The 27540-nt window shown below is 42.3% G+C and overlaps 1 protein-coding gene across 9 annotated transcripts in view; it reads left to right on the forward strand.

Moving 5' to 3' along the window:
- The window catches only part of LOC136576552 (sodium channel protein type 2 subunit alpha), a 138666-nt gene that overhangs the window by 31260 nt on the left and 79866 nt on the right, over nt 1-27540 (forward strand). For 2 of the 9 annotated variants that reach the window (XM_066575914.1, XM_066575913.1), the window contains exons 6-11: nt 2321-2593; nt 7060-7123; nt 8947-9088; nt 12299-12505; nt 12753-13037; nt 18946-19326. In XM_066575914.1, the coding sequence (XP_066432011.1) occupies nt 2321-2593; nt 7060-7123; nt 8947-9088; nt 12299-12505; nt 12753-13037; nt 18946-19326 (1352 nt within the window). Of the gene's footprint in view, nt 1-2320; nt 2594-7059; nt 7124-8946; nt 9089-12298; nt 12528-12752; nt 13038-18945; nt 19327-24114; nt 24127-27540 lie in introns of all 9 variants that reach the window. The other 7 variants (XM_066575917.1, XM_066575916.1, XM_066575920.1 and 4 more) reach the window with 5 other exon arrangements.

Consider the following 27540-nt stretch of genomic DNA (forward strand, 5'->3'; position numbering starts at 1 on the left):
AATCAGAGGCAGGTCTGACTCACACCCATTCATGAATTCATGAATGGGTGTGAGTCAGACCTGCCTCTGATTGGCTCAGCGCTGAGCCAATCAGGGGCATGTCTGACTTCATGAATGGGTGTGAGTCCCGGCCGCGCTGAACTCCGTCTGCCGGGACAAGGTGAGTATATATTTTTTTTTTATTTTTACACTTTTCTGGATGAATTGCAGGGAAGGGCTTATATATTTAAGCCCTTCCCGACAATTCATCCCGCGCTCGCCCGTAGCGCATTGCTTTCAATGGAGCCGGCTGTATTGCCGGCTCCATTGAATTCAATGCGCTGGACAGCTCCGGCCCGTTTCTAATGAAACGCGGCTAGGAGCAGATTTTTCGGACAATTTTTTGGCCCCGGTCACGCAATTTGCGGATGCGCATCCGTCATGCGATCCGCAAATCACGCGAAAAAACGCCCGTGTGACTAAGGCCTTAGACAGCCTTATACTCAAGTTTTAGGTAATTTCCTGTTTGGTTTGAACTAATTTGGATTGAACTAAACATTTTGCAAAAGTTTGGTGAACCGCTAAACCAAACTTTTCAAATGTTCACTTAACACAAATCACCAATATAACTTTCATTTGGCCCAACTTTTCTCCAGAGGGGCACTGTGGAATTACATGCCAGTATAGCATTACTTGGCTGAAACTGCAATACCTCTTTAAGTAGCTCTCCACTGTGGTTCATCACTCTCTTATGCCATCATGTATAGTATGTCATTATATACTATGCAAGTATATCCTAATAGGACTCTTCATTCTACTCACTGGCTGGTTCCCGGGGGTCAGACCACCAAAGGTCTCTCTGTGTTTACGGGGATACAATCTGGCTGTGTCTTTGAAAAATTAGGGGGCTTGTTTACTTGGATTGACATTTCACACACTAGTAAACCTTGCACCTGCCTACGAGCAACAAATGTATAAATAGTCGCAAGCCTCATTTGTCTCATCTGGTGGCACTTCCATGTGCCAGATGAAACTCTACACCAACTCTTGTCTGGAGTAGGTTTTTCCTATAATCTATGCCATTTTTTGGTGTAGATTATAGTACATTTTACAGGTCATGCATAGTCCGCTCCCTAAAGCTAAAGCCCACCCACTTTTTAAAAAGTGACAGGATGTCTGAAAAATTACTGTTTTGGTGCATGCACCAAATCTGCAACTTTGGGATGCCAGAATTCTGGCATTCAGGGCTTAATAAATAGGTCCTATCATTTATAGATAGATATTAGATGGATAGATAGATATGAGATAGATAGATAGATAGATAGATAGATAGATAGATAGATAGATAGATAGATAGATAGATAGATAGATAGATATGAGATAGATGGATAGATATGAGATAGATAGATATGAGATAGATAGATATGAGAGATAGATAGATATGAGAGATAGATAGATATGAGATAGATAGAGGGATAGATATGAGATAGATGGATAGATAGATATGAGATAGATAGATAGATAGATATGAGATAGATAGATATGAGAGATAGATAGATATGAGATAGATAGATAGATAGATAGATAGATATGAGATAGATAGAGGGATAGATATGAGATAGATAGATAGATAGATATGAGATAGATAGATAGATAGATAGATAGATAGATAGATAGATAGATAGATAGATAGATAGATATGAGATAGATAGATAGATGGATATGAGATAGATAGATGGATAGATATGAGATGGATAGCTAGATAGATAGATAGATAGATAGATAGATAGATATGAGATAGATATGAAATAGATAGATGGATAGATAGATAGATATTAGATGGATAGATGGATATTAGAAAGATAGATGGATAGATATTAGATAGATAGAATAACTATTTGTGAATGTTATAAAACAGTTGTTTGGAGACATCAGAAGCAACTTGTATTTTATAAAGCGTTTTCTTTTTAATTAACATGATGTGACACAAACTAGAAGAGTAATTTATGCAAATTTGCATTAAGTGAGACACCTACTTTCATAACTCTGCTAATCCCAAAATAAAAAAAAAAAGTCCCATCAATTTTGCAAGCGGCCATTTTGTAAAGTGCATCACCCTCTGTGAGGCACGGGAAGAGTCACAAAATTGTCCACATCTCTTCAACTCATTTCATTGTTTTCCATCAGCTTCAGGCTGTCCATTGTGTTAACTGCTTTGTGTCAATGTTGCAGTGTTTGTCCTGGCTTCTGCATGCAAATAATTCACTCTGCACTGATTATGTTTTAAGCCATGTGATGGTGTTCATATGGAGCAAACACAATGATGCGGTTTTGATTCCAGGATTGAAGACCATTGTGGGGGCCCTGATCCAGTCGGTTAAGAAGCTTTCAGATGTGATGATTCTCACAGTGTTTTGTCTGAGTGTGTTTGCACTAATAGGACTGCAGCTATTCATGGGACACCTAAGGAATAAATGTTTACTTTGGCCGCCGCTAAACAGTAATCACGGAATCAATATCACTTCCTATATCAATGGCACAATGGATGCCAACAGCACATTCTTCAACAGTACTTTTCCAGAGTTCGACTGGCAGGAATACGTTGAAGATGGTGGTAAGCAAGTGAAAAATGTCTTGTTGACTAAACTGTGGTATTGTAAAAGTGGGCAGCATTTCAGAACTCCCCTTTATGGTAACCAATGAAAATGTGGAAATCAAAATTTGTAATATTTACTCAAAAACTAGTCTCTAGTCTCATTTAAAGAGTTAAAACCACAAGGTAATGGATGACATGCATTAGATGGGCTTGCTGAATCTGCTGTATGCCCCCCACTCCTAGATTCTGGCCTTCAGCGCCATGGAATATGCGGTAATTAGTGTAGCCGTTTTGGCTTATTGGCCTGGTAATAGATGATTAACTCTTTCTCTGCCGACAGGAATACCGTTCAGCCAGGAGTGCTGCACCATTTGTGTTTTCACTGAGGAAGTGGCAGTTGCCTCGAAACAGATTTGTTTTTGCTGAGTTTACTTATGAATAAAGACTAGAGATGAGCGAGCATACTCGCTAAGGGCAATTACTCGATCGAGTATTGCCCTTAGCGAGTACCTGCCCGCTCGGAAGAAAAGGTTCGGCTGCTGGCGGTGGGGAGCGGCGGGGGAGAGCGGGGAGGAACGGAGGGGAGATCTCTCTCTCCCTCTCTCCCCCCCGCTACCCCCTGCTCACTGCCGCAACTCACCTGTCACCCGCGCCGGCAGCTGAACCTTTTCTTCCGAGCTGGCAGGTACTCGCTAAGGACAATGCTCAATCGAGTAATTGTCCTTAGCGAGTATGCTCGCTCATCTCTAATAAAGACAAGATAGGTTACTACTATTCCTGCTCTTGAAAATTTTTCCTACAGAGAAGGTTGTGCCATCACTGGTATTTCTTTTCATCTTCATGCTTAATTGACATCATGCCTACGGCTTTTAGCCACGGCATCCATGCAAGCTGGCAGCACCTTCCTTAACTCCTTAGTGACTAACCTATTCTGTGCCTTAAGGACCAAATAATTTTCATTGTTGCATTGCAAGAGTCATAACTCATTGACATAGCTGTATGAAGACTGTTTTTTTTTAGTACGAGTTATATTTCTTTATGGCACCACTCTGGGGTTCATATAATGTATTGAATAACTTTCATTAACATTGTGTTGAAGGGAGATGGAAAAAAACGTCCAAAAATTCTGCCATTGTTTTTTGGGTTTTGTCTTTACAGCATTCACCATTAAGTAAAAATAACATAATTTTCTTATCTGGATCAGCGTAATTATGGTGATACCAAGTTTATATAGATTGTTTTAATTTTTTTTACTACTTTTACACAATAAAAACATATTTTTAAAGAAAAACAATTGAATCTGCATCACCACATTATAATACCCCAAATATTTATATTTTTCTGGAAATGTAGCTATATCAGGTCTTACTTTTCGAAACGTTGGATTTTTTAATGGTGCCATTCGGAACCACATATGACTTTTGGATTGCTTTTTATTAGGTTTTTTGTAAGGGGAACAAACGTATAACATCAATTCTGGCATTACTTTTTTTAAATTATTTTTACGGCATTTACCTATCTTTGTGAGATAAATACGTTTTTCATTGTCTGGGTTGTTAGGAACACAATAAAAGTTATTATGTGTTGCTTTTTAAAAATTCTTTTCGGTATTTATTTTCTTTTAAATACTGATGTTTCTTCTTTAAACTAAACTCGATTGACTTTTTTGTTACAATTTTTTAGCCTCTTAATATGTAATTGTTCGATTGCTAAAATATACACTTCATTACTTATGTAGTGCATTCTACTTAGCCTTTTAGACTCTACTGGAGGACAAACTAAACACCACAACAAATGGCAATCTGAAGTTGAGTGACGGTCTACAAGGGCTTTGTACTGTGTGTAGGTTCAGATCTTAGGGCCCTCTTACATGGAATGATTATCATTCAAATTATTGTTTATTTGTCCAAAAATGAATGCTACTCATTCAGTATAAACAATGATTGAGCGATGAACAATAATTTGTTTACTTACTAGAGATGAGCGAACGTACTCGGATAAGCACTACTCGTCCGAGTAATGTGCTTTATCCGAGTACCTCCCCGCTCGTCCTGAAAGATTCGGGACGCGCTGCGGAGTGGGGAGCTGCAGGGGAGAGCGGGGAGGAACGGAGGGGAGATCTTTCTCTCCTTCTCACCCGCCCGCTCTGCCCCGCTCCCCGCTGCGACTCACCTGTCAGCAGCGGCGCTCCCCGAATCTTTCAGGACGAGCGGCGAGATACTCGGATAAAGCACATTACTCGGACGAGTAGTGCTTATCCGAGTACGTTCGCTCATCTCTATTACTTACCATTCATCATTCATTTCATGCAGGCATAAAATTCATCGTTCGGCGTTTGCCAGTCATTGCATGTCACAGTCATTCACAAACCATTCCCAGACTCGTATGAAAATGATGAAAAAATGTAAATGAACGTGTAAATAAACGTCTTTTGAAAGCAAAAGACTTTTTTGCTCGTTCCAATGATTAATTGCCCCATATCATAGGACACTTAGCTAGCAAATTCCCTAACTCTGCAACCTGATAGCAGCTCACAATACTTCTTCAAAATTGTTATTAACTAGTATATCTATCTCTATAACTACAATATCAGTTCCATCTCGGTCTTCCAGATTCTTAAGCGGTTGACCAAATTTTTGAGAGTCTTAACAAAGGGAGACTTCGTATTTCTGCTGCTTGTAAAACTTTATTTAGTCCCTTTTCCTACGCCGATCACCATTTTTTTATCCATCCATCTATGGTTTCAGTCTTTGGCCTCATTTAGGCTGTTATGTCCATATTGTAGCCACAAGTCCCGGACTTCCCCATGGTGATCTAAGTTCAGTTCACATAAATGACCACTTATTCCCATTCAGACCAGTAGCTTCAGTATCCAGTTTCTCTGCTTTTTATTTATGCATGAAAATTGCAAGAAAGATTCATGAAATATAAAGGCGAATGGTTTTTACTGCACCTGCTACCGCTTTCAAGCTGTCACACAAAGCACATATTTTCACTTTTAATGAGCATATTGTTTTTGTATTGCAAATCCTATGAAACACTGAAAGCAACCCAACGGTCCTGGACAAACAAAGATGGCCGTACCTGCTTCTCTGGCAATCTGATGCGGAATTTATATTAGTATGCACCATTAGAGCGAATGAACACAGGTAGACATTTGCTGCTGAATCCACAGTCCATGTCCGCACCGCGTATCCGCAGCAAATACCGCCTATTACTTCCTACGGAGATCCGCTGCTTTTTACACACGAGCAGAAACCAATTGCAATTTCCATTCGCAGAGGAAAAATTGCAGCATGCTCCATTTTCCTGCAGATTCTGCATGGATGGCTTCAATTGAAGTCACTGGAAGCGGTCCATCCACAATTGACATTGGAGTTTAAAAAAAAAAAAGTCTGTACTGTGCATGTCCAACGGCGAGCCGTGCGGACCATCCGCAGTACAGAAAAAAAGAAGAAAATACATGGAACGCACGGATGCCGGCTGGGCACAGGGTCGAATTCCTTCGCGGGCTCCCGCATGAGGAATCCAACCCACCCATCTGCATGCGGCCTTAGCCTAAGACACTACACCTGCTTTGATTGACCAGTGATGCCTGCACGAGCAGTGCTGGCTAGTCAGATCAGCATGTAGTGTCCTAGACTACCGATGCATACTAATGCACAGTGTGCATCAGGTAGTCGGGGAAGTGTTTTGGCCATCTTAGTTTCTCCAGGCCCGGAGGGTCACTTGAAGTCTGTATTGACACTGAGAACTGTGTCACACATGTGGTTTCTCCAGCAGCATTATGTACTGTTCAGTGCATAGCAATTGTATAGAAGACCTGGCTGCTGACCTTTAGTAAAATGCAGCAAATGCTGATAGGTTTTATGATTGTAACATATGGTTGCATTGAGTTCTTCTAACCAGTCAATCTAAAGTCAATCTTTGTAGTAGCTCTCCCTACTCACTCATAGAGGGGTGTCCCTAGTGGGAAACATATTTCTATGAAGTCCATATGCCTTGATAGGCCATACAGACAGGCCTTTAATTAATCTTTAACCATTTCCAATCCACTGTTTGACCTGTTAAGACATTATGATTTAAGGCTGTACAGCTCCGATGTTGGAAGACATCCGACAGGGTTCTCTTACTGTATATTGCCCGCCTCTCTGCTGTCGGAGCCTATCCAACGGGTCACCTCATGCAGTACTGTCTTTAGCCAGCAGATAGCACCATTTTATAACGGCAGAAAAGAGTAAGCCCCCTAGGAAAACCAGGATACAAATTGGATTGGAAAGGGTTAACCTGTAAATGCATATGCAGTATACTGATCACATGCAATGTATCAAAAAAATAGAATAGTAAATATAAATTCTACGTATTTCTGTTATTGTTTTGTTATCTTAGTATTTAGTTGGGAATAGCCCTTTACATTAAATTCTTACGTACCATACAGCATAGAAAATCCGTTTTCACTTCTATACATTTATCTCTTCCTGCAGCTCACTTATACAGGTTGGAAGGTCAGAGAGACTTTTTGCTCTGCGGGAACTCTTCAGATGCAGGGTAAGATGTTTTACTGCAACCAATTTTAGTAAGTCTTGAAATAGTACAACAATTCTTGATGTTTGGCTGACCTGAAGTTAATATTTCAACATTATCCTACCTCAGCATGATCCTTTCGTTCATTCTGTGTTTATTAATCATTACTGGTAATTATTAGGAAATTATAGTACCTGTGTTTCTGGTGGTGCACACAGCTGTGCTACATGCACGTTACACACACAGCACTGCTATAAAGATCACAAGCAGAACAGCAATGGAGATGGACCTGGGATGACATCACTGTCATGCTCCGCCCCTGAACACAGACAGAGACGCTCATCCCAAGTGAATGACTTACATGCTCTGCCCCTGATCACATTACGGTGATGTCATCAAAGGTCCTTCATCGCAAGTGAGAAAGTTACATACTCCGCCTCTTATCACATGATGGTAATGTCATCAAAGGTCCTGCATCCTTGTGCAGTTTACGGGCGGACTACAAACCCCCTGTGGCCTCAGTTGCTATGGAATACTAATGAACACCTAGCTAGGCAGCAGCTATGTGTGTACAGGACCTGTGATGATCTCACTATCATGTGATCAGGGGCAGAGCATGTAACTCCCTCACTAGGGATGGAGGACCTTTGATGACATCACTGTCAGGTGATCAGGGGCGGAGCATGTAAGTCACTCACAAACCCATTCACGCACAGACGAACTGGTCATCGTTAGTAGTTTGATTGGTAATATGCTCATAATAAGGGGAACAAACTGCCACCCGGTGTCACATGGGGCAAACACTGGGAGTTTTGTCCTTACTAAGTTAGTTGAACACCCTGAACTCAAGAGTTACAAGAGGCGTATATACAACCCCAAATAATCAGTCATTGGATGTGATGTGCTAAGGGTAATAGGCACTCAGGCCTCTTTAACTCAAGCATTTAATTGCAGCTATTTTGCCGCAATGCTTTTGTTCAGATGGGTGATTTTCCGGTGCATAAAATCGGCCCGCCAGGAAAAGTAGCACACATGGCGCACATTCTGGCTTGCTTTTTTTACGTGACACCGGAAAAGATAGGACTTGTCCTATCTTTTACGGGAATATGCTGGCCATTCCCATAGACTCCTATTGAAGCCTATGAGAGCCATCAGAAAAGGGAAGGGGGAAGGAGTTTAGCAGTGGCTTGCATTGCTAGAGTCCCTCCTTATGCCAGCAGCTCCCATAGGCTGGGGTGGAGAGGGGGTAGGGAGTTTAGCACCCTAGCTCTGCTAAGCTCCTACCCCCTCCTTTTGCCAGCAGCTGGCAAGGGGTGGCGAGGGGGAGGGAAGGGGTAGGGAGTTTAGCTGAGCTGAACTCTCTTACCCTCGGCCAACGGCATTCCGGGCTGTGGCATGCATACACCACAGCCCAGCCGTCTGAATGGGCGAGATAACGGGAGATACCTCAGCGCCTTGGTCGCGGCTGCCTCTTGTTCATGCTATTTTCGGCCGCGATGCAAATGGCCGAAAATCTCAGCGCCCGTGTGAAAGAAGACTCATAGTTCATTACACCACACTAACCAAACAATTTTACTTTAATTTGCTCAATTCCCATCATTTTAGAAGATGGACAACTATCTAGGAATCACATAAAAATGCAGTTGTCATATACTGCATATGTGAAGATATTTTTCAGACATCTATGAACCAAATTTACCAGAATTCATGATATTACAAAATACATGTTGTATGAGTGTGATGACGACTTCATTTATCAAATTCTAATATTACTATATCTTATGTATTTCCTGGCTTTAGCTTGCATACTTACCCCTAGATTTGCACTTTTTTTTATTGCTGTTTAGTCAATGCCCAGAAGGATACAAATGTATTAAAATTGGAAGAAACCCAAACTACGGCTACACAAGTTTTGACACATTCAGCTGGGCGTTCTTATCCTTATTTCGTCTGATGACACAGGACTACTGGGAAAACTTATATCAACTGGTGGGTGTTTCATTGTTGAAAGTGTGGCATAACAATGAAGAATAACACAATAAATCTAAAAACAGGTCAAAATAAGATTTTATACCATAAAGGAAGACATGTAAAAGGTTTGCATTACAAAACTCTTTATGATGGAAGATTTTTGGTGGTTGAATGTTATTTTCAGAGCTAGTTGTGCACTAAAGAAATATTTGGCATTCAATCTTTAGCACTTTAGTCTTCCCGCTACACTCCATCTTTTACACAGGCCACTTTGTATATTTCAGGATTATTTTAGCAGTGTGTATGGTTCCTACCCTATCATAATCACAGTCAAATTTGGTTTCCCACTTTAAAAAACTGAGATATAGTGATTTCATTTGTACTTGCTCCATAGAAAAAGTTATTCAAGGAGGTTTCATGTTTTTCTTTCAAAACAACTGCAGTTTTCAAAACACTGTATGTAAAACTACTTATATACAGTGCACACGGCCGGGTCGGATTCTGACTGCGAGATCTCACAGCGGAATCAGACCCTGTGCCCCAGCAGTGACTCCCATGAACCTGTCATAGGTATTATTGTATTTTGACACCACCGGAAGCTAGGGGTTTGACAGGGGGAACGCCCCTGTCATACCCCCTCGCTCCCGATAGGGTCAAGGCTGGAAGGTCCTAGTTGCAGAGTGTGCATTGATTAGTGCCTGCCCTGCAGCCTTAGGCTGAGGGTTACTTTTCTTCTTTGGCTTACATTATGAGCTGTAAATGCTGCCATGTTACCGCTGTACCATGGCAGCATTAACATCTAATAATCTACGCCTAAGAAGAAAAGTAACCCTCAGCCTAAGGCTGCAGGTCAGGCACTAATCAATGCACACTCTACAGCAATCACTGTGAGCGGACCAGCTGTCCCTGTCTCCGTCCTGGCCACCACCTCAGTGCTGCATCCCGGCAGCCACCGCAGCCTCTATGCTCCCTGACAGGCGCTCCCCCGCTCACTGCTACCAATGTTGCCGCTGGCCATGCATGCAGTCCGCCGCCAGAACAGCCGTCCGGTCGCCGCCTCTCTGCTGCGTCCTGGCAGCCAGCTTTCAGCTGCATTCCGCCCACCGCCTCTGTGCTCCATGATGGCAGCTCACCGCTCCTAATGCTGATGCAGTCCACGCTTGTGGTCCGCAGCTGCGAATCCCTAGTGGCTTTTCAGGACCTACAGGCCAACCAGATGTGCAGCCAATCACGTTCAGGGGGTGTCACCCACCTGTCAATCTTGGCTCCACCAGGACTTCCTGGTGTCGTCAAGATACAATAATACCTCTGTCATGTTGTCTTCTCTCTGCTCTGTGGATGTCCCGGGTGGCGCGCCATCGCAGATGCGCAGTGCAGAGAATGACGCGCCGGTGAATGCAATGAAAGCTGTCCGTGCGAGGCTGTATGAGGCTCTCACTAGAATAGGACATACGGCAATTTTTTCCCTGCGAGCGGAAAATCCCAGTTGATTTCCACCAGTAGGCATGGAAAAGCATTTTGCAAAGTATGTCTATGGGTAGTAATTGCCTCGGTATCTAGAGGTGAATGCTCCAGATACCGCAGCAAGCTTTAGAAACTCCACTTTCAAATACTCTCTTAGGATATTCTGGGTAAATATAGTGGATACCCACAATTACCGGCCAGAGTGGTTACAAAAACTGTCTCTAAGGCTGCTTTGACACAGCCTGCTTTTTACAGCATATAGCAGATGTTTGAAACACTCCCTTTGATTTCAGTGGGGCACTGCAGACTAGCTTTCGAATACGATGTTTCTAACGCCACAATTTTTGAGCACTGTCTGCTCTATTTTCATGCACTTCAGCTCTTTTTAACGCTCCTCATCACCCATCACAATGATGGGGTGCATTAAAAAACGCTGTACAACGCTATAGTATGTGTTAAAAAATGGCACACGAAATTGCGGTAAAAAGCAGCGGTTTTGAACGTTACATATCTCGAACGCATGTGTGAGAGCGGTCTTACTTTGGAGTGGTATAAGGAAAAAACATGGTGCAAACATCTTCAGATAGCATGCATGAAGGCAGAGTGGGTGACCCTGACTTCTCTTCTATTTTTGTAACCAGCAGAACATCGATGTGTTTGGATGCAACAAGCTTCTTCTTCAGTTAATGCTGGGAGGAACACCCAGAGGATTAAGATGGAGCTCATGGCTCTGCCAAGCTTGTACAGCCTCCCTTTGTGCTACCTTCCTCCTGCACTCACCCTCCCAAATGCTGTGCCCATGCAGCAGTAATAAAAAAGTCCTTACATATGTGTCTCCAAGCCCTGAATCCCCAGCATTAACTGAAGAAGATGCCTGTTGCCACGAAACGTATTTTTGTTCTGCTAATTTCAACATTAAAACAGAAGTCATGTTCACCCACTTCTGCCTCTGAGCATTCTATATGTGGATGTTTGCACTGTGTACCAGTTTATCCCTTATACTACTCAATTTATACCACTTCTACAACCTATAGTTTGGCGTCAACCCGGTTGGAAGCAACTTCCATTACTTTGCTGTTTCCATTTCACTGGGGATATTGAGATTTGTCTCATCCTTTGGGAGAATGTTATAGGAGTGCTCCATTCTTTTTCCTCTGCACCTTCCTGCCTTGGAGGACCTGTCTTCTCCATGCATTACATGGACAGGCTAAACGAAAAAAGTTTGGTACCGTGTTAGCCAGTAGAGCAAAGTGTGATGGTTCTCAATAAGAGGAACAAGTAATCTTGTAGATATGATACCTTTTAATGGCTAACAAAAGTAAATGATGTTATAGCGAGCTTTTGTACCTCTTTGGGTCCTTATGGACTGCGTGAGAGCCTCGAAAGCTCGCTATAACATCATGTACTTTTGTTAGCCATTAAAAGGTATTATATCTACAAGATTACTTGGTTTCTGTTACTAGAAAAAAAATCACACATGGACAGTCCATTGACCATGAAATACTTTATTTCTACTGTGGTAGTGCTGCAGGACAGTTGAAAACTTGCTACCAAGTTCCCTCACAGATTATACCTGGTTACTTTCGGCCCCAGCAGTAGATTCCTTCTAATTTGTTTATCATCAGATGACCTTTGCAACAAATGAGCTTGTACAAAATAGACAACCCCTTTAACAAGAGTCGGGAGTAGTACTTATATTATATAATGGGAAAGTAACATGTATGTATTATGAATGTTCCAGAATATATATTTTTTCTTTTTCAGACCCTACGAGCGGCTGGGAAAACCTACATGATCTTCTTCGTATTGGTGATCTTCTTGGGCTCCTTCTATTTGGTGAACCTGATCCTGGCCGTTGTTGCTATGGCTTATGAAGAGCAGAACCAGGCAACTCTAGAAGAAGCCGAGCAGAAGGAAGCTGAATTTCAGCAGATGTTAGAGCAGCTTAAAAAGCAACAAGAAGAAGCGCAGGTATATTCATGTATATCAAGCTGTGTGTTTGATATGGTAATAAAATAATTTTGCAACGTCCCAAACTACTAATTTGGTTTGCTTTGAGAGTCCCGTTGCTTACACTATAAAGAGACCCTGTCACATGGGAGACGGTAGTAAAGATAAAATCCATTTTATTAAATGTAATGCCATTATTGTGGGCTTTACAGATACCTTTCACATCCTTATTATGCTATAATATCCTATTATTGTGTACTTCAACCAGGCCGCAGCAGCAGCAGCCCTAAATTTATCGAGAGAATACAGTGAAGATGGAGGTTTTGGTCCCCTTTCAGAAAGTTCATCAGAAGCTTCCAAGTTAAGTACAAAAAGCGCCAAAGATCGGAAGAATAAAATTAGGCAGAAGAAGCGAGGAGGGAACGAAGAGAAAGGTGATGATGAAAAATTTCCAAAGTCCGAATCTGAATCCAGTATTAAAAGAAAAGGTTTCCGCTTCTCTATTGAAGGAAATAGATTGACTTATGAAAACAAGTTCTCCTCTCCACACCAGGTACAGTTTATAGTGTACTATTATAAGGTGCCTGTATATCAGATTACCAATGCAGGGAAGAATTAATAGTCTTTCACATGGCGAGTTGACTCCCTGTGCAAAAACTTTCACATGAATTGCCATATACAGTTGGAGGGACACAGTCTATACAGAAAGCGCATGGGGAGTGTATGCATGCGGGGCCTGTGTGTTTGATGGCACTAAATAGGTGTTAATTAGCAGAAAAAGGGGCTCATAGAGTAAAGGCACATTTACATGCAAAGATAATCTTTCAAAGGACTGAAAGATTTTGTGATTAGAGATGAGCGAGCACCAAAATGCTCGAGTGCTCGTTACTCGAGTCGAAGTTTCAGTGATGCTCGAGAGTTCGTTTTGAGTAACGAACCTCATTGAAGTCAATGGGCGACTCGAGCATTTTTGTATATGACTGGTGCTCCACTAAGGTTTTCATTTGTGAAAATCTTAGCAAATCACCAAAGTCATGTAAAAAACACAGAAATGGATAGGGCAGGCGAGGAGCAACATGCAGGGCTGCATTTTGGGCTCCGAGGTTTCACTCTTAAGCCACAATAGTGGCAAGAGTGAGACACCCCTCCCCCCCCCCCCCCCCCCGCACTGTCAGCATAAAGATCGTTCTCCTCTGCCACAGCTGTAACAGCTGTGGCAGAGAAGAACGATGTTAGCCCATTGAATTCAATGGAGCCGGCAATACAGCCAGCTCCATTGAAAGCAATGGGCTGCCGGCGAGCGTGGGATGAATTTTCGGGAAGGGCTTAAAAATATAAGCCCTTACCTGAAAGTCATCCTAAAATGTGTAAAAATAAAAAAAAAGTATACTCACCTTTCCGCTGCAGCCGGAGTTCAGCCGATTTGTGTAGTATTCAGCAGGTGGGGATTTAAAATCCCCCCCTGCTGAATGAGCTGCCTCTGATTGGTCACAGCCTGACCAATCAGAGGCAGCTCACACCCATTCATGAATTCATTTAAATCCCCGGCTGCTGAATACTACTCACAGCAGTTCAGGAGAACTGCTGGCCGCGGCTGAACTCCGTCTGCCGGGACAAGGTGAGTATATTTTTTCTTTTACTTTTTACACATTTCTGGATGAATTTCAGGTAAGGGCTTATATTTTTAAGCCCTTCCCGAAAATTCATCCCGCGCTCGCCGGCAGCCCATTGCTTTCAATGGGGCCGGCTGTATTGCCGGCTCCATTGAATTCAATGGTCAGTGCTCGTTTAATCGAGACGAGTACCGCGTGGTGCTCGTCTCGAGTAACGAGCATCTCGAGCACCCTAATACTCGAACGAGCATCAAGCTCGGACGAGTATGCTCGCTCATCTCTATTTGTGATCTATTTGCATAAAGTGTTAATGGCTATTAAGACTTTATCATCTTCATTTGCATATAAAAGGGCCTCCAGGAGCTCTTTGCAGAGCCCAGCATGTGATTAATCACACGCCCAGCTGTGCACACAGCTGCATTGTTCTGCTCACAGCTGCTGCAGATTACAATGTTGTCTGAGGACTCTCATGGAGATGCAGTCTACTGAGAATTAAATGTGTTTTCTTTACCTGTCAGTAGAGGAACGATAGTTTTCAGGTTGACCTTAAAATCATTGTTCAAATGAAAAGCACATGTTGGCCACGTTTACATGTAACGATTATCGCTCATTTTCGGTCGTTTGAACGAATTTCGAGTCATAATCGTTACGTGTAAATGGGCCTTAAGGGTGGCTTCACACCTGCACTGGGGATTCTGATTTCCTGCTCTGGTTGCTTCCCAGAGATGTGGCATACAACATTTTTTCCTGTGTGTATAGTGTTGATTTACTATGTTGGGGTAATTTTCCACGGGCTGACAGTCACCCATGTAATCGCTCAATAGAGCTGACTTGTCGGAGTCGCTTGGTTTTCAACTCACTTAAAACTCAAGTGACTGTCTGTCCATGTAAACAGGCAGTTGTTAGTCTATGAACGACTGCCTGCCTACTTTGAATGTAGGTGGGTGGCCGGAAGAGATCTGCGGTGCACTCCGCATCGAATCACTGAGCAATATCTCTCTTGTGTAAAAGCACAGGAGCGCTAATTATTGGGATGGCTGTCAGGCACTTTAGCACTCAACAATTGTCACATGTAAAAAAAAAACTTTGTCTAAGGGTAACTTTACAATAAGCAACTTACAATAAGCAACTATTGTCCAATTAGTCGCCCCTAGAAGTTATTGAAGAATGTGAAAAAAATGGGCGGTTGAAATTTTTACTTTATTTTTTGTGAGAAGTTGTTCAGGAGGGTGGAGAGAGACAGAGATTCACCAGGCAGATTTGTTCCCAAGTTCTTCAAATAGAAATAACATCTTTGCACCAGGCAATTTTTATTGACCAACGACTATTTTTTAAGTGAGCTGAAAATGAAATAATTAGCAAATTATTGCTGGTCACCCGGGTGGTGGTCATGTTTACGTGAGGCAGCTGTCGTTTGTATTCACTTATTTGAAGAATTATTAGGATGATAGTTGTCCTTGTAAAGGTACATCAAAGCCTTCAGGGGGAGAATAGAGCGGTAATCTGTAATTAAACACTCTAATGAAATTCTTAGGACTCTATCCTTGTCTACACATCAATACTGAGAAGTGAGCTGCAGAACACAGAAAATGTCAGTTATTGTCTCTCATGTGTAGGATTGAAAACTAGATGTGATTGTTTTCAGCAAAAGAAACCAAGCAATCTTGTACATATGATAACTTTTAATGGCTAACAAAAATACATGATGGTATAGCGAGCTTTCGAATCTCTCAGGGTCCTTCTTATATATATATATATATATATATATATATATATATATATACAGAGAGAGAGAGAGAGAGAGAGATACACACACATACAAATCCCGAGAGGTCCGAAAGCTCGCTATAACATCATGTCTTATTGTTAGCCATTAAAAGGTATCATATCTACAGGTTTACTTGATTCCTCTTGCTGAGAAAAGTAACAGAGGCAGTTTAGTCTAATTTTTCAAATAATGGCCCTTTACAGAGTAGATTAAGAGATAAAACGTAATTTTTATTCCTGATTAAGTAAAAACATGCACACATAAGGGCACACTGAACTAGCCAGTAGGGACTGGGAAAGAAGTCCAATCCCTCCGGGGGAGATACAAGACAGATGCTGTTTGACCTACAAACACTCAAACATACACCAAAAAGTGGGCACCAGTGCCCTGAGTTTACCCAGAATGTTGGATAGTGTTCTTCTGGGTGGTGACTTGGAAGGGTCTGGTCCAAAAAATGTTTTAGTCTCCAGATGTCTGGGACTACGTCAGGGATGCATTTTTAGGTCACACACATATATGTAACACCTGTAGCTAAAGCTGTGGAGTTGGAAAAAATTCTGATCAGAATCAGAAAGTTTGCGAGCTTGCTAAAAGATTCATAAAGATGTGATATAGTTTTGGGTCACTTGAGATATGCACTTAGGTCTATCTCATTGTCATCTAACCTGAGGTGCGTTTTTATTTGTCGTCCTGACATGTAGTGCGTTTGTGTTAGATTTCTTTTGTAGTAGCTTAGGGAGGTATTATGAGTAGCCAGAATTCAAAACTGAGAGGCTTCTTACTAGTCATGCACGACTATTTTTCTAGTGATAATAAGCGCGTAAGTAAATATTGGGACTTCTAATAGCTCAGTCGCCTAATGTAACTTAGTCCCCCTCAGTTATCCTCCTACCAAAAGGTAGAGACAGACAACTCGGTCTACGAATGGTATCTGAGTATGACTTGTTACCCCTGCCTAACAAATACGTAGCGTCCAAGGGAATGGAGTCATGCTTGGTGTCTGATAAATACAATCTATCATTTCAGACCAAGCAAGATTCTGAGCTAGATATATTCGCTTACTGACTCCAGTTGTTGATTGTATAAGGCCTAGTGCCCATGGCCGTGATGGGCTCCGCAATCGGAATTTCGCAGCGGAGTCCATCACGGCGCCTCCCCAGGGACCTCATACTCACCTCCGGATTTGCTGCCTGACGTCCCGCATCCCGTGCTGGCACGCATGCACAGTACAGTGCATGACGCGCCAGCAGTATCAGATAACACACCCACAGTGTCACATGACGCGGGCGTCGGTGGGCGGGGAACCATTTCCACGCTATCTTCCGCTGTGTTACAGCGGAAGATAGCGTGATGGACGGCCTCCATTGACTGCAATAGAAGCCGCCCGCGTGTAGGCCCGTGGCAAATAGAACATGCCGCGGGTGATTACGGGTACTTTCACAGGGTGGAATTCCGCACCATGAGCATTGCGCTATTAGGTTCAATAGAACCTAATAGCTGCGGGGCAACGCCGCGGATTTCTGCCGCGTGATTCGCGGCGGAAATCCGCCCGTGGGAGTTAGGCCTAACTATGCTGGCTGTGGAAATAAATGGTGAAGCATAATTGCAGTTTCCTGCAGATTTGCCCCCCCCCCCCCTTCCTCCTCCCACCAAAAGAAAAATCTAAACAAAATAAATGAATGATAAGGTTAGCTGGTAGACCACCCAGACCATGAGCTAACCTCATCATTCATTTATTTCTTTTTGGTTATATCTTTTTGGGGGGGGAGAACTTTGCAGGAAACTGCATTTATGCTTCACCATTTATTTCCACAGCCTGAAGGTTTTGAGTTCAGTCCCACGTGGTTCAGATAGCCGACTCAAAGTTGACCCAGCCTTCCGAGGTCGGTAAAATGAGTACCCAGCCGAGTACCCAGCCTGCTGGGGGGTAAATATGACTTGTGAAGGCAATGGCAAACCACCCCGCAAAAACAGTCTGCTGAGCAAATGTCCTGATGTGACATCACCCTAGGGCCAGGGGACTTTACCTTACCTTCTTAAGGCTACATGCACACAAATGTATTTTCAGGTCTGCAAATTGGACGGAAGTACCACCTATTCATTTGAATGGGTGCATTCATATTGGCTTTTTGTTTTTTTACTCAGACGAATAGTTGCAGTAAAAAATTTACAGCATGTAATATGTTTGTTCGACGTAAATAGTACATATTTCGTACTATAGAACACCATATTTTCAGATGTGCTGAATAATAAAGCATTGTGGCATTCAAGTGAGTGCCTTCCAACTGTTGATCGTCCGAGGTGTTGGGAGTCACACCCAATCTAATGTCCAGTCAGTTCCACCAGTCTAATATTGATGCTCCGTCTGAAGTATAGACCATTAATTTTAAAAAACTAAATGACCTCTTTAACATTAACGTTATTTCATGGCTAAGTTAGCCGTGCAATAAACTTGCGACCATCTCTGCCGAAAAACGCATGAACGAAGAATAGCTGCAACCAAGTCTCGGCTATTGTTCACAATTATTCCGTCCATTCACATGGCTGGCTGCAGTGTAATGCAGGGAAATTATGCCGTAGCCCCGAAATCCCTCGGTTGGCAGAACTACTAGTGATCATTTTTAAATGACAGCTGCTAAACTCCCTTCCCCTCCCTTTTCTGACAGCTCTCATAGTCTCTCATAGGAGTCAATGAAGCCTCCAGCATTGTTCAGTCCAAAGATAGGGCAAGACCTAGATTTTTCGGAAGCGTGGAATTTTTGGTCGCTGAAATCATGCGCTTATGGGCTATATTTTTGCATGTCAAAAAATCGCTCATCTGAATGAATCCATAGGAAACCATTGGTTCTGATGGTCGCAGGTGTATTGTACAGCTGCGCAAAAATGTTCGTGTGGCTCAAAAACTGTTACAAAAATAGCACGTGAAATTACATAGAGGGGATTCAAAAAGAAGGAAAAGTACAGAGGAGAGACTGACACATTTCCCCTCTTTTGTATCTACCCTTGTTCAGCTCGAAATCTGCATCAAAAACTTCCACAAAACCGATTATCTCTAATTTTTACTTGCTTTTCTATTGCAGTCATTGCTGAGTATTCGTGGATCTCTGTTTTCTCCAAGACGCAACAGTAGAGCAAGCCTGTTCAGCTTTAGAAACCGCGCAAAAGACATGGGCTCAGAAAACGACTTTGCAGATGATGAACACAGCACCTTCGAAGACAATGAAAGCAGGAGAGGCTCCTTGTTTGTACCTCACAGACATGGGGAAAGGCGGAACAGTAACATAAGCCAGACCAGCAAGACATCGAAGATCATACCAATGCTTCCAGCGAATGGCAAGATGCACAGCACTGTGGATTGTAACGGAGTGGTCTCTCTGCTTGGTGGTCCATCTGTCCCAACATCGCCCGTTGGACTACTACTGCCAGAGGTGATAATAGATAAGCCATCTACTGACGACAATGTAAGGAAGATTTATATAGTCTAGGCATGGTGGTGCCTTAATACCACAATCTTTTATCTTCGCAACTGAATCTATTGACATTTAGGGATCTGGTTGTTTCTAACTTGTGTTTCTTTTTCTTCGGATGTTCATATTCCCAACTTAAACCAAAGATTTGTTCCTCAGCTCTTTTTATGAGCCCCCCATCCCTGGATATCCATATTGTACTGTATATCGGAACTGCGGACTGAATCCAGAGATGGGGTGCTGATAAATCGTTGAAGGGTAGGTAGAAATGTTCGTTCCAATCTAGTTATCTCCACAATGTTTTTGATTAAAAGAATTCTGGGAAATTCCATATGTACTTTTGAATCCTACTTATACAGTAAGACTCTGCATATAGATGCTACAACCACAAGTACTTTCATTTTTCATATTTTTCCATTATTCCTGCTTTGCCAATCAATTGTGTCTCTTGGTTAGGCCGTGTTCACACTAGTCTAATGACTTCCATTAATAAGGGAGCTATGATAAATCCTGAATGAATGCTGGTGGACCAGATTGATGGGGTCTGTCAGGATTCTGGTATATAAGACGACAGAAATAGTACATCGTACGGTAGAGTGCACTTTCTTGCCACCGATAGTAATAGCCGTTCTAGTGTTGCGGTTACTGGTGGTCACAAGTATGGAAAGAGTCAAACTGGCTATTTTATGCTATTACTCTAACTCCCATAGATGTGAATGGGAGTTTGAAATGGTGTAGCACAGTGGGCTACACTATTTCAGCAACTCAAGAGTCATAGAAAAACACCGTAGCTCACTGTGCAACTCGGTTTCTGAAATTCCCATTCACTTCTATGGAAGTTATAACAGAACTGGCATAGTACAGCTGTTTGGCTGTTTCTGTTACTTCTAGCACTAGTAACCGCAAAGGTGAGCTGGCATGAGCACAGAGATTTACTGGGGCTTGTTTGGTGGTCAATGTGGTTTCTAGAAGTGGGGCCCTTGACTATCAGACTTTTATGTTATATCCAGGGGTACAGTGTGAACATAGCCTTTGTCTGCTGGCAGATCCCTCTCAAGTTGTTTACATCTTTGCTAGTCTTGAGTGAACCGAAACAGTTGCATCCTGTTTCCAGTCAAACTTTGCTAAAAGTTTGGTTTGGCATGAAACCGAATCATGGGCAGTTTGTCTCCACCAACCCACTACATGGCTCCTCTTCTTTCTTCCTCCTTCTTCCTTCCTTCTTCTTCCCTGTTATACACCAGTTTTATGGGTATTGGTGAGGTTCAGGTTCGGTTCAAACTAATTTGGACCGAACTGAAGTTTTTGCCCAAATGATCTGGCAGATCATGTAAACTGAACTTTTGAAAAGTTTGCTCATTAGTGATCCCTGCTAATATGATGAGCAAATTACCATCTATTTCAGACTTCTATATGAGTTGTCATATTGAAACTATTGAGATGCCAAATGCTACCATGTAATACTATCATCATTAAATTGACCGTTTAGACGTCTGTGCATGTTTTCATAATCGTATTACTTATTCAGTATCAGATTTACTCATCTTTGCACATGATCTTCATTTATCAGAGTAAATTTGATCACTTCTGCTGATCTTTGGAAAACATGGTCCAAAAGACTTATTTATGTGAAGGCTAAAGTTGTGTTATCTATTCAATAGGCATTGGATTGACGTTTTGTGCAACTTCTTGTTTAAACTTTTGCTTCATTTTCACATGAAATTCATAAGCAGGCAAGATGTACATAGATCAGAGAACTGGCAGATCAACCTGATCCCCTCCTGCATCAATCTTTACCGACATCTGCTCTCTCTCCTAGGAATCTGTATTCACATTCAGCTTTCCCTATGACCTGCAACCTATGAGAGTCAATATGAGCTATAAATCTAGAAGTGCTCGCATAGAGTATTTAGTCAGACAAGGAGACAGTACAGGAGGCAAGGGCTCTCTATATAGTACCTTGTATAGTGCCATATTATGCAATTATTCTACCCTAGAAGCCATATTTTTCTGACTTCCATAGAAAAAGACCTTTGTATGTCTCCATATGAGATTGTAGGCATACCCTGTTTTCCCGAAAATAACCCCTATCCTAATTTTTCAGGATTTTTGCGGAGGCTTGAAATATAAGCTATACCCCAAAAATAAGCCATACCCGCATTACATAAAAAAAGGGATACATTACCTAGCAGGCTTGATCCAGGTCCCTCACGCTGTTCTCCGCAGCTTCGATGCACTTCTTGCAGCCCTAGGCCACCTACAGAAGATCACTCCCTGGTTAAGGGATTCATAAATTCCACCTCCAAGAAACGATGGCTTTGATTGGCTGAGCAGCACTCGAGAACCAATCAAGGCAGCGTTTGATGAGTCAATGCGATGGCTGTGATTGGTTGATCGAGCACTGCATTGATTGGTTCTACGACAACTGCTCAGCCAATCAATGCTCCGCTTGATTAACCAATCACAGCCATCCCATTGGTTCATCAAGTACTACAATGGTTCTCGAGTGCTGCTCAGCCAATTAATCAATGTAGCACATGATGAACAAATGCGATGGCTATAATTGGTTGATCGAGCGCTGCATTGATTGGCTGAGCAGCAGTCGAAGAACCAATCAATTTAGTGCTCGAGCAACCAATTATAGCCATCGCATTGGCTCATCGAGCACTGCATTGATTGGCTGAGCAGCGCTCGAGAACCAATCAAAGCCATCGCTTCCTAGAGGTGGAATTTATGAATCCCGTAACCAGGAAGTGATCATTTGTGGGCGGGCAAGGGTTGCAAGAGGCGCGTAGCAGCTCCGGAGAGCAGCGGTAGGGACCTGTACCAAGCCTGCTAGGCAAGTATAATATGACTTGCCCTAAAAATAAGACCTAGCGCCTTTCGGGCAAAAATTAATATAGGACAGGGTCTTATTTTCGGGGAAAATATCAGAGGAGCAGCAAAATGAAAAAAATAGTTCAGTTTTATTTCCCATTGATTTCAATGGGATTTTCAGAGTGAGCTACAGTTGCGCTCCTTTTCAGTTCCAATCCATCTGCTTTTGTTTTGTTTGTTTTTTTACAGAAAAAATTTGCATATATTGAAGTTTTTATTTTTTGCTAAGTAAAAAAAAGTTGAAAGTGAAGGGTAAGGACCTTTTTTTAAAATTTTTGTATATTATAGTCATAGAGCGACGGAACAGAACTGAAATTTTTTCAGTTTGGTTCCATTTTTGTTTTCCATTTAAGGCCGACTTCACAAAAGTTTTAGCGTACTTGCATGCGCCTAAGCGCTGTGTATTTCCGGAATTAACAATGCTTTTTCTATTCTCTGCATTGCCTACCCAAATTTTGCGCACACAAATATGTGCACAAATACACCTGTGGGCAGCTGGCCTAACAGATCAGTTTTTAAGTGAGTATGCACAAATGGGGGAAAAAGGCATTAAAAACGGATATAAACAGATCAAACTGATAGAAATTATCCATTTTAGGGTGGACGCTCACTGGCGATTTTTTTTCTTTCTTGCGCTGCGAGAGCTCGAGAAAACTCTCGCCTCGCAGCGCAAGAAAGGCGCCAGTATAGAACCGGCATATCGCTAGTGGTTTCAATGGGGCTAGCGGCAGCAGCGCTAGCCCCATTGAAAACATAGGGAGAATGCCGCAGACTTCTGCCACAGCTGTGGCAGGAGTTTACTTCATCCCCGCGGGGACCGCGGGGATGAAGGAATCCTCTGCCACAGGTGTCACAGCTGTGGCAGAAGTCCGCGGCATTCTATCGCATTGCTTTCAATGGGAATGGCCGATCCCATTGAAAGCACTGCTTTGTCAAGCCCCGCGGAATGATTATCAGGGAAGGGCTTGAAATATAAGCCCTTACCCGATAATCAGCAAAAAGTGTTTAAAAAAATAATTTAAAAAATTACTCACCTCTCCGGCGCTCAGACGCATCCTCCTGCTGGCTCCCCTGCACTGCTATTAAGCTCTTTCAGCAGGCGGGGATTTAAAAATCCCCGCCTCCTAAAAGGGCTGTGCTGATTGGCTGAGGGCTCAGCCAATAGCAGCTACTGCTTAGCTATTGGCTGAGCGCTCAGCCAATGACACATAGCCCTTAGCTATTCATTCATGAAAGAGCTTAATAGCAGTGCAGGGGAGCCAGCAGGAGGATGCGTCTGAGCGCCGGAGAGGTGAGTATTTTTTTTTAATTTTTTTAAACACTTTTTGCTGATTATCGGGGAAGGGTTTATATTTCAAGCCCCTCCCTGATAATCTTACTGCGGGGCTTGGCAGAAACCATTGCTTTCAATGGGATCGGCAGCAGTGCTGATCCAATTGAAAGCAATGGGATAGAATGCCGCGGACTTCTGCCACAGCTTTGACAGCTGTGACAGCTGTGGCAGAGGATTCCTTCATCCCTGCGGTCCCCACGGGGATGAAGGAAGCTCCTGCCACAGCTGTCACAGCTGTCACAGCTGTGGCAGAAGTCCCTGGGAAACTCCATCTCTCTTCAATGGGGCTAGCACTGCTGCCGCTGGCCCCATTGAGAAGACTGACGATATGCCGGCGTGATGCTGATATCCCGGCGTGATGACGGTTTTTTTCTCGCACTGCGCTCCGAGACTTTAACTTTACTCTCGCAGCGCAGTGGAGAAAAAAACGCCAGTGGGTGTCCACCCTTACTTTTACAGACCTGGCCACTGGATTTATGAATTCATTTAATGGAAATGATAGTTTACATTTGGTTTCGCTTTTATTCTGTTTTGCCATTTATTAAAAAAATGGATCCATTAAAAATTGAAAGCCAAAAACTGATGTGGTGACCCTAATGTGTCTTCCTGTTAGTAAGAGCCGCCCTCCCTCTAATGTGATGTGAAACAGGAGGTGTATATTACTGAAAACTAGATCTTCTGCCAGTTCTCCATTATTAATAAATTGTCATCGCTGCCTTCGGTGTTTTGTGTTGTTGTATATAATCATTTGTGCATAAAGTGGAAGTAAAACCATATATACTAAAAGCTGACATTATTGCACTTGTCAGCAGTGATACATATCACATAAGAGAAGTGCTGTCCAAGCGCAGTGGCCAATATATAACCTCAGGGATGGGGGATATAAGGATACGTTCGTGCAGTCTGGATTATGAAAAAACTCACGAAAATACCATAAAAGCAAGCGAATAGGATGTTGTAACCCCAGAAACAACTCATGGAGCTCGTATGGTTAAATTCCACAGGTGTTCTGCAATTAAGGGAGCAGATTCGGGTGCAGTGGATTTCCTGCAGAATTGCGTTTTTTGGTTTTTTTTTAATCTCCCATGTTTCCCCATGAAGCCTTCTTTTTAGCGCATCGCTAAACATGAGCTTACGATTTTCGTGCGATGTGTTTTTAACCTTAGAAAGTCCTATTGACTTCAGCATTAAAAAAACGGGGCAACATCAAGTGTCAAACACGTGTTTGAAAATCACAAGTGACAGTGATGTTTTTGCGAGAACAAATAGCACTGATGCTCAAAAATCGCGGAAAAAAGGTTGTGATTTTCTCACTGCGATATCATGATCACCTGGATGAAGGAGCCCTCGGTGTTTTTTTACCAAAAGTAGTGTGGCAAAAAAATCCATTAAATACATGGGGGAAAATGTATCATTTTACCTGTGCCAAAATACTGGTGTCGAAAAGTCACAATTTTGGTGCAAGTGCCAAAACTATGACTTTTTAGACATTTATGCCATACCCCGCCACTTTTTCAAAAAGTGGGTGGGGCTGGTGTTAGAGGGTGTGGTCACACATGGCCCATCACATTTACTGTAATGTGTCATTGATTACAGAAACAGAACTACTCCATCTCTTGGCTGGTATGGGTTTGCATCCGGTCCATGGTAGCACTGCCAGATGAAACAAATGTATTAAGAGGCTTGCACCTCTTTGCACGTTCCTGTCTTGTAGCCAGATGCAGGATTTGCGTGTGGAACGCTGGCCTAAGTAAATAAGCGCTGTAGTGTTTTTCCAAAAGTAAAACCATCCTTAAGGCTAGATGTATAGGGGGGGGGACTCGGGCACAACTCAAGAGCACTAGTCCTTGTACTGTCTGCTAAACAAGGACACAGCACATTGACATTCATTGGCATGTCCTATTTTTCACCCATAAAGCAGACAGGAAAAGGACATGCTATAGGCTTTTTCACACGGACCTTCAATACATGCAAAAAGAAGTCCATGTGTATAGCCTTATAGGCTATAACAAAGCCATTGCTGTCTGTGGAGTTACACAGATAGCACATGTCCCTAAAATACGCTAATGTGCACCTCATTATAAGGATGTGCTATGATATTAAAATCCACAGCATGCTCCATCTTGTGGAAAAGCCATAAATTCCACCCCTGGTAAAGTTGGTGGTAATTTGTTGTGCAGCTTGTGAACTCAGCCGGCACAATCTCGACCATGTCCTCTAATTTTGATGGGATTGGTCGATGATCTAATGTGAATGGTGGCTCCAGACTGCTCTACAATAGCAGATGTTGGGCAGGATTGTGCATGTTGGATTTCAACAAGTCTAATTTTGTGTTGCCCTTGTTAATAAGTAGTGTTGCTCATTGTGATGAGCCTGGTAATAAAATTGGGCCAATTTCTTTGCTAAATCATATCAGATCATCCTGATCCGATTTTTAGCAAAATTCAACAAAATAATTTCGGCAGAAATGATAGATGTGTTGGCATGGTACTGCCACCTTACAGTAATGGAGTTCTAGGTTGAATCTTACCTTGATGCAGATTTGAGCACTGGGCTGCCACCACTACCACTGTTGTTTAAGGGGGCCAAATTAGAGAACTTGATTTTTACTCTTATTGATTCTAGTGAAAGCCAGAAAAGGGAGTTCTGATTATTTCAATAATCGCTCAACACTATTCATAAGTCACTGTCAGTATTATCTAGCAGCTGTAGCTCATTCCCCTCTCCTGAATAAACATGCAAATTAGACTTAAAGGGAAGTGTCATACTCAACATGGTGTCTGATCTGTAGGCAGCAAGTTCAAGAGCAGGAGGAGCTGAGCAGTTTGATGTATAGTTATATGGAGAAATATTCAGTGTAACTTGTATTTTAAATCCCTCCTCTTTTTATGATTGGTAGTCCAGTAGATGTCAGTCACTTATAGGACCGCCCACTGGACTCTTAATCACGAAAATGATCAAATGAGTAAAACATAAGTTATACTGAATCTTTCCACACAGGGCTATATATCTATCTTCTCAGCTCCTCACGCTCTGTAACACGCTGCCTGCAGATAAGGCACCATGTTTAATATGACAGGTTGCCTCTAACATGGGCTTTAATTCCACTTTATAGCATTACACTTGCCATATAGCCAAATGATGATCTTCATACTAAAAGTTTGTTAAACTTTTATTGCCTGTTTATGACAAATTATGTGTCTGTGGAGAAAGTCCCCCAAGGGGAAAATGAAGCAAATTATTATTTTCTATCGTTGTTGTTAATTGCTCATTTTTGCTTCGTTATTGCTAAGCAGCTGCTTCACTTTAGATGAAACTAGTTGCTATCATGTAAGACATTCTGTAGTGTGAAATATCCAGATCTCATACCAAATGGTCATCAGTGCCAAGTACAAGATGTAGGGGGGTTTCACACACAGGTTTATAAGAAAAAAGCTGTGTTTTTAGGGAATTTCTTGATGCTCTTTCTTGAGCCAAAGCCAGAAAGTGGATCCAGTAGGAAGGAGAAGTCATTCTTCCTCATTTCTTAAAATCTACTTTTGCCTTTAGCTAGAAAAAAAATGTGGCTTTTATAGAAAAAAAGCTGTGTGTGAAACCACCCTAAAAGTGTAATTCTATTAAGAAACCATGGTTTCACAGTTCAGAAGTGTGTTTGCCCCTTTTGTGACAATAGAAGCTTAAAGGAGTATTCCAAGACTTTTACTATTGAAGACCTATTCTCCGGATAGGTCATCAATAGTTGATCAGTATAGGCCCACCATTCTGGATCCCGGCTGATCGCCCGGCCTACTGTCATTGCAGTGGGCTGGCTTTCATCATTTGTAGTCAAGGCCAGAAGTGTAACAGATGGCTTCGCGCCCATTGAAACCAATGATAATAATGCCTCCTGTTACACTTCCAGCTCCTTGTTTCATTTAGAGCCAGGAGTATAATAGAAGGCATTATTCCTATCAATTTCAATGGGAGGGAAGGCACCTATTATATCTCCGGCTTTGAGT

This window comes from Eleutherodactylus coqui, chromosome 8 (genome assembly GCF_035609145.1).
Source record: "Eleutherodactylus coqui strain aEleCoq1 chromosome 8, aEleCoq1.hap1, whole genome shotgun sequence".
NCBI classification, from domain to species: Eukaryota; Metazoa; Chordata; class Amphibia; order Anura; family Eleutherodactylidae; genus Eleutherodactylus; species Eleutherodactylus coqui.